General features: G+C 38.5%; 1 protein-coding gene across 3 annotated transcripts; it reads right to left on the bottom strand.

Moving 5' to 3' along the window:
* Positions 1-172: 172 nt before the first annotated feature.
* On the bottom strand, positions 173-8,273 carry zgc:101810 (uncharacterized protein LOC493612 homolog). Of its 3 annotated transcripts, XM_067580241.1 has the most exons (10): positions 8,191-8,273; positions 7,369-7,480; positions 6,169-6,279; positions 4,896-5,054; positions 4,631-4,760; positions 2,835-2,971; positions 2,492-2,641; positions 2,077-2,222; positions 1,789-1,921; positions 173-870 (listed from the first exon to the last, which is right to left on the bottom strand). In XM_067580241.1, exons 2-10 carry the CDS (start codon positions 7,414-7,416, stop codon positions 700-702), a joined length of 1,185 nt encoding a protein of 394 aa, XP_067436342.1. In that variant the 5' UTR covers positions 7,417-7,480; positions 8,191-8,273; the 3' UTR covers positions 173-699. The 3 variants fall into 3 exon arrangements, with proteins under 3 accessions (XP_067436342.1, XP_067436343.1, XP_067436341.1); XM_067580242.1 differs by lacking the exon at positions 7,369-7,480 and having other exon boundaries at positions 8,191-8,272; XM_067580240.1 differs by lacking the exon at positions 8,191-8,273 and having other exon boundaries at positions 7,369-7,810.
* Between the last annotated feature and the right edge of the window lie 52 nt (positions 8,274-8,325).

The raw sequence follows: 8,325 nt of genomic DNA, 5'->3' as shown, positions 1-8,325 counted from the left end.
TTTTGCACAAAACTTAATTGGCACGTATGATAAAAAATTTACTTAAAAGCAACTTGAAAAGATGACACTTTTTTTAAAATCATCTTACATTTGACTTATAAAATATTAAAAACAACACTGTCCAAATGCAAAAAAATATCTAGACTAGAAGAATTTGCATACTTTAATAATCTTTTGAGAAATGTATCTTGACAGTAGCATGATAAAAACAAAAATAACAGAGAAAAACACTTTTGCCCGGAGGCTAGTTTGACAGGTTCATGGTTGTTTAACATTTCACATTTTCTACATCAGCCAGCCAGTGGTGTTTTCCAGCATATATCAACTAATTGTTCTTGACATAAAAGATAAATCATGTAATTGATAAAATGTCAGAAAGTAGGGAAAATGTGTGCTACATTTGTTTTATCCAAAACACCCAAATATATCTACTTTACAATGATATGAAACAGAGAGAAGCAGCAAATCCTCACATTTGAAAAGCTGAAACAAGCATTTTTGCTTTATATATATATATGACTTAAAAAGTTAATCAGTTATCAAAACTCTTGTCGATTTTCTGTCAATCAACTAAATGATTAATGCAAGGATGAAGAATGGAATACAAATGTTTTCATCCAGCATGCAAGACTGTTAGAAGTGAGAACTTAATATAAAAATTGAAATATCTGGGTGACATTTTCCTTATAAGCTTTGCTTTTATCTGACTCCACCTCCGAGTTTCTGCAGCACTCCCAGGCCTTTCTCCTGGTACTCCGCCCTGCTCAGCCAGAAGGAGTCCTTGTCTTTCATGATGTTGGCAAGCACAGCGCCGCCAAGGAACACCATGTGTTTACGCCGGGGAGGGTCCTCGATGCGAATCTTAAACTTCTGCAGAGATGAAGAGAAGAGACAGGAAATGTCATTAAAACGCAGTGCAAATATCTTTTCCATTACAATAAAACTGAACCTTAAACCTTTTAAACTGTTACCCACTGAAACTCTTTATTGCGAAAAATGCAGCATCTATTATAGTATAATATTAAGTTATAGAAACAATAATAATTAAGTTAGCAATAATGAAAAAGTATACATTTGTTACAATTTGGTTAAATTGGTAAAACTAGTCAAAATTGTATACCCAAATCTTTTCATAAAATGGTCATTAACTACTGTGCTATAGTTAAAAAAAACACCAAATACACTTATGAAAAAGACTTAATTAATGTAATAATTAAACCGAATAGTGTAATTATTGTGTTCGACAATTTATTCTTGATTTTGACCTTCTCAACTCAAGGTCCACTTACTAGCATACTCTGGAGCTTTCAGTCTTCATGTTGGTGACTGTGTGATACATCAAAAGCTCCAGAACAAACAAGTAAGTGGGCCTTGAGCTAATATTATTGGAGGTCTTAGAGGTGCTCAGAATAAAGCAAAGTTTGAACACCGACATTTACCTGACAGCTGAGCAAAATCTATCTGCTGATGAAGACCATGCAATATGGTTGAAAGCTCCATAACAAGCCAGTAAGTGAACCTTGAGCTGAGATTGTTTGGACAAATGCAATTATTATTATGAAAAAAGCTGTTACATCAATGCTATGTAACATTTATTAAATTAATGGAAAATGCATTATGTTAACATCATGGCTTATGCTACAGATTATGTTGTCGTTACATTAAAGGTTTATGAGATTTATGCAAAGGTTTTATACATTATCAGCAGTTGTGTAACATCTTATTTAACATCCCGGTATAGACTCTCCTGTAAATCATAAATAGCATGAATAATCTTGAAGTTCTTACAGATAATTTTTGAGTGTCTCCATCCAGCACCCTCTCCAGGTAGAGCTGCTTGATCTCTCTTTCTAATCTGGATGGAAGACCAGGGTACATGGTGGTCCCTCCTGACAGAACAATGTGCTTATAGAAGTCTGCCCTGCAAAAAAAAAGACGGAAAAAACATATTAGATGGGAAAATGAAGTGCTTTGTCTGTCTACATTCCCTGTCTATCTTCCCCAGGGGATCTACGTTTCACTGTTGTGTTTATATTTGTTTAGGATTTGTAAAGACAGTAGCAATGAGACTCGGACCTGAGGTCAATGTCTGCAGCCTGGATGGTGTTAAACAGCAGCTCAGCCACTCCTGCTCCCTCAATGTTGATGAGGTGAGGCTGGAAGAGGGCTTCAGGAGCCCCAAACCTCTCTCCACCCACCTTCACCTGCCGGCCGTCAGGGAGCTGGGAGATATGGGATGAACACATTAGGAAAATTAACTCAGTCTCAAGTCAGCTAAATATAATATACAGAATTTAATCTAATTCTACACGCAGTGATGCCAGAAGAGTAGTCTGACATTGGGAAATATAGTAGATGAGAAGATTGATGCCACTTTCGTAAGAGTGGTATCGATCCTTTCATCTAACTCTTGGCAAGAAAGCAAAATGTCAAACTACTAGTGCATGACTTTTGAAAAAATGCTTTCCTGGGATTTTGTTTTTCACCGTACAGTAAAGGACTCCACCAGGTAGGTGGTTTCTGTGGCAAGACGCTGCTCCTGCTCGATGTTGTATCCCACATAGCAGAGTTTCTCCTTCAGCATACGCACTGTCTCAAAGTCAGCCGAGTGGTTGAAAGCATAACCACGGAGGAGCAGGAGCTGATGGCAGGAAGATAAAAGGTGACTTGTTAAGCTCGGAGTAAAAAAAGAGAGTAACTGGGAAAAAAAACAATTCCTGATGAGAATGCAGCTTTACCTTCCAAGTATGTTGGGTATCACATTTATAGCCAGTCAAAAGGTTGCAATATTCAAACACCTACATCTCAAACTCAAACTGAGTTTCACAGCTCACCTTAATGAGGTACCGTGTGATGTCACGTCCGGCGATGTCCAGCCTGCGTGTGAGGTGGGGTAAAGAAAAGCCTTCGTACACCGGACAGATGTGGGTGACACCATCCCCCGAGTCGACAACCACACCGGTCAGCAAACCTGTACATAAGATAGTTTCCCAATGAAATGTTCAAAAAATAATAATCAGGGAATTTATCCATTAATCAGTAGGAAACAGACAGAACAGAGGAATTGAAGAGTAGCCTGGAGCTTAGATTGACTAGGAAAGAGAAGTTCAAGTCAAGTCAATTTTATTTGTATAGCGCCAAATCATAACAGAAGTTATCTCAGGACACTTTTCACATAGAGCAGGTCTAGACCGTACTCTTTAATTTACAGAGACCCAACGTTCCCCCATGAGTAAGCACTTGGAAAAACTCCCCTTTAACGGGAAGAACTGGGCTCTAGGGTTGGGTTGAGAGAGAGTGGGAGAGAGACACACAGAGAAGCACAGCAACAACAATAATAATAATTACAATAGAAATATGACTAATAATAATAATAGCAGGCGTGAGCGTCACGCAGGACCACAGCAGCACAGAGCTTGCAACCATGGTCCATGGAAGTCCGCCATCCAGTTGAGAAAGCAAAAAAACTCCATGGAAGAACCCAAGTTAGTAACATGCATTGATGGTACATAAATGCGTACAGATGGAGAGGAGGGGAAGGGGAGAGGAGCTCAGTGCATCATGGGAAGTCCCCCAGAAGTCTAAGCCTATACTAGCATAACTTGGGGCTGGTACAAGGTAAGCCTGGTTCCACAGGAGAGAAGCCTAATAGCTGAAGGCTCTGCCTCCCATTCTACTTTTGGAGACTCAAGGAGCCACAAGTAAGCCTGCTTTCTGGGAGCACAGTGTTCTAGGGTAGGGTACTATGAGCTCTTGAAGATATGAAAGCGCCTGACCATTAAGGGCTTTATAGGTGAGGAAAAGGATTTTAAATTCTATTCTGGCAGCCTGATAATAAGGAATTGCAATAATCCAGTGTAGAAGTAACAAATGCCTGGAATAGTTTTTCTGCATCTTTTTGAGACAGGATGTGCCTGATTTTTGCAATATTACATAAGTGAAAAAAGGCCTTGAAGATTGTTTTATGTGGGAGTTGAAGGGCATGTCCTGATCAAAGATAACTCCTCTCCTTATGGTGGTGCTGGAGGCCAGGGTAATGCAATCTAGAGTAGTTATATCATTAGATAATGTGTTTCTAAGGTGTTTAGGGCCAAGCATGATAATTTCGGTTTTGTCTGAGTTTAGTAGCAGAAAATTGCAGGTCGTCCAGGTCTTTATGCACTTAAGGCATGCTTGAAGTTTAGTTAACTGATTGGTTTCATCTGGCTTCATTGATAAAAATAATTGTATCATCTGCATAACAATGAAAATTTACAAAGTGTTTCCAAATAAGATTACCTAAAGGAAGCATATTTAAGGTGAATAGTATTGGTCAAAACACAGACCCTTGCGGAACTCCATGTCTAACTTTTGCGTGCATGGAGGTTTCGTCATTAACGTATACAAACCGAAATCAATCTGATAAGTAAGACTTAAACCAGCTTAATGCAGTTCCTTTAATGCCAATTAAATGTTCCGGTCTCTATAATAGGATGTGATGGTCAATGGTGTCAAATGCAGCACTAAGATCTAACAAGACAAGTACAGAGAGAAGTCCTTTGTGCGATGCAAAGGTAGAGGTTTGATCTTGTCAATCACTCTAAGCAAAAATGAAAAAAAAATACAAAAGATGAATAAGTTGTTTTCTTACCCTGAGCGTATAGAGTTAGCACAGCCTGAATTGCCACGTAGATGCCGTGGAACTGGTACTTCTCAAACATGACCTCTGTAATCTTCTCACGATTCTTGGTGGGGTTCATGGGTGGCTCAGTCAGCAGGATCTTGACGAAGAGGAAATAAAATACAACTGAGTAAATTGGTGCACAGAATATTTGGATGCAACCTTTATCTTTTATATACATTAACAATAACAAAATACATTTGGCAAAAATTTTAAATGTATACATCCTCTGTACCTTGCATTCTGAAGGGTTGATGTCCAGGCGCTCGGGGCCAAAGGTGTGGTCCCACAGGTGAAGCATGTCATCCCAACAGCGCACCATGCCATTCTCCATGGGGTATGACACCTCCAGCATGGAGCGACATTCGCTGGCCTCGTCCCCCACCATCAGGTCCTGGGTAAAAATATCAGGAAGAGTTCAGCCATTGTAGAAGAGGTGCAGAGCAGAATGTACTGTATTTCTGTCTGAAACTTTTTTTGTTTGTGTTTTCTTACTGAAAAATCAAATAATTGATCACAAAAAAACTGAGTAGGGCTGGGTATTGTTTAAAAAATCAATACTTTTCAATGCCAAAGTATTTAAAAAAATACTTTTTTATACTTTAGTTGAGAAATATAAATATTGTGTTTCTACAAAATATGCTGAACTTCTCAATGCATCAGTTTTAATACAAGCATCTGAACAAAAACTGAAGTCTAAAATTATCAAAGTTTCCTGATTCATATAAGCAAATAAGTCTCATAAAATTGTCTAATAATCTGACAATTCATTTGATGCCCACTTTCAATACTGTTTTTGATACTAATACAACAGTCACATTTTATTTGGCACTCAAAAGTACTGAGGTTGAATACCCAGCCCTACAAAGAATAGGATTGATCATTTTTTAAAATGATAGAAAGTGAAAAATAATCTTTACTAAAGAGGCACCTGTCCAGCTTTCACAACTTAGTTTTTTATGCATTGCCCTTTGAACTGCTGCCTCACAAAATACTGGTGAGCAGTCCTGAAAGGATTAAAAGGGTAAAAGGTCTGAATAATCTGTTTGACCTCAGCCTGTACGAGCACTCAAGGGTTACATGAGCATATGAACTTAACTGTGTCTTAGGAAGCTAACAGGTGTACAGTTCTAAGACACTTTAATGCGTATGAGCTGCGAGATAAGAAGAGCTGAGGGAGCAGAGGTACGTCAGGTGTTTAACTAGCTGAGCAAATCTTGTAGTGTTTGTCCAGACTTACCAGTTAATCATTTCTTTTGCTTTTTATAGAATACATCAACACACAGATGAGGCTGTAATCATTTTGTAATAAGAGGCTGTATAAAAGTTGGTGACTGTTAGTGAAACTAGAAGTTTTGATAAGTAATACCTAGTTTTATAATTATGTTATGCAAAGGATTTGTTTAAATCCTTATGTTTCATTCTGTTAAAAGATGACAACCAAAACACAGTCAGACTGGCTTCTGCTTCCAGGTTCAGTGAATGAGCAATGAGCAGGTTGACCTCACCTTTATCTCGATGTTGCCCACTTTGGTGCTCGATCGAATGACCGGTCGACCCACCATGGCAGGGAAGATGTGGTCAGGGAAGTTGGATCCAGCGAAACCACACTTGACAAACTGGGAGAGGGATGTGAGAATGAAACATATGAAGATTTTTTTTTACAGATATGAAGTTCTCCTTTTTTGAATGTTGACTGAAACTGAAAGTTTGTTTGTGTAGCCCTTAATCACTGCCACACATTAATACTACTCCTGCACTAGACTGACTTAAGTATGGATAATTTCTGTTGTCAAATCAGTTCCATTCAGTTTATTAATCCAGGACTAGGCTTAATCTGTATCCAGGAAACTGACCCATAGTGTATTATTATGGTGCTTTTACCAGATTGTCTTTCATTTATCAGACTAATGCCATTGCATTTTTAAAAGCATGTGGAATAATTCATTTGGCAAGCACAGGGAAATAAATATAATGCTACATTGCCTTTAAATGGCACGCAATTATCTGCAGAGTGCTCTGTTTCTCTGCCTGTCATGACTACACCTTATACTGTTGTGTCTCAGCTTGTCTTTGTGGCCATAGATACATTCCTTAGCCTGAAGGGATGAAATACATTCCAAGCAAAGGCTGCAGGTGAAGACAAAACTAGGCCACTACCACTTTCTAACTGCAAGTACGGTTCACACCTCATTTTTGTCCAAGCTTCAATGCCTGGATATCAATATTTAATGCCACAGTACAGAAGTGAAGAGCCACTCCTGAGATTTTAGCGCCTCATATCGCACTTCCTGCTTTTCACCCAATGCGTGTGCAGTTCAAAGCATCACAACCATTTATGGTGGTGGTGTGTGCATGCAGAGGCAGAGTGACAAGTCCAGACAGATGTGGAATCAGACATGCACACAGATTCACACCCTGGTCTCTTTCAGCTGTTTGTCACTAAATGATCCAGAAACAAATATATTACTTTTAGAGCAATGACTATAAAATAAAACACAGATATGTAGCATACCTGGTGTAGATTTAGATAAGAAAAACTCTTAAAAAGAACATGTGGCTTGCACAAAGAGTGTGATAGCTTGAAGATAACATTTTCAATATGAGCTGATATCTACTGGATAAGAAGACAGACAATAACTGATACTGTTAATAGGCTGTCAAGCTACTGTATTCTTCAATTTTGACATTTTAGACTCTTGACTTACCCCTGTCCCATTGTCGCAGACCACCACTTTCCTCCCCTGGCTGTCCATGCTTAAACAAATGCTACAAACAGCTCAAGATAGCCTACTTCCTCCTGTCAGGACAGGGGTCCGGCTAACAAATAACCAATTCAGGATTATTACGCATGAATTTAGCAGTGTCTACAACTGACAGGTAAGCATAGATTTCTTGCAACTCCTTCCAGCGTGGGCGGGCTTACTAAATGTGAGGACGCCCATTTTTTGTGGCCAGGGAGGAGTGAGATCTACTAGACTTTTTTTTTTTTTTTTTTTTTTAGGGAAACAGGAAGTGTTCCTTGCCTATGTGACTATTAATTATCTGTCATTGTTATTTAGATTTTTTGTGTCTATGCACCTTTATGTTTTTGTCATTGTAATTTAAGTATTTTGAATTGCTTCAATAAAAATGGCATTTATATAAAGTATGGGGCATTTTCACAGCTGTAATGTCATAATTATAGATAAAAACAGTTGCTAAATCAATCTGACAGTACATGTACCAACTTGTGGCATTTCTAGTAAGATAGTCCTATAAGACCTATAAAAACCTTTTCACAGCAGACATTTTGACTTGTCAAAGCAGGAAAAGCACAGGTGTGAATAATAATATTAACGATGGCTCCATTCAGTTCAATGTCTGCTATGAAAAGGGTCATAAAGAAACATTTCCCAAGTTAGAGGTGATGACCAGAGGAGACTCTTGAACATTCATCACCAAAACAAGAAAAAACTTTATGGCTAAGTTCATTTAGCATATTATTAAACTTTCCCGTGTTGCGTGGTTGAAAACGAATGGTAATTTACCCAAAAATGCTCATTGTTGTTGTTTCTGACCGTTGAGTCGTCGAGTTGTTTTTTTTCAACCGTTGGGAGCAAAAAGACGTCTGACGCAACTTCCGGCTGCCATCTTTGTTTTGGTTCAGCAAACGGTTGCAACTT

The sequence above is a fragment of the Thunnus thynnus genome, chromosome 22 (assembly GCF_963924715.1).
Source record: "Thunnus thynnus chromosome 22, fThuThy2.1, whole genome shotgun sequence".
In the NCBI taxonomy this organism is placed as follows: Eukaryota; Metazoa; Chordata; class Actinopteri; order Scombriformes; family Scombridae; genus Thunnus; species Thunnus thynnus.
The sequence above is the reverse complement of the archived record's forward strand: the minus strand, read 5'-3'. Positions and strand labels throughout refer to the sequence as shown.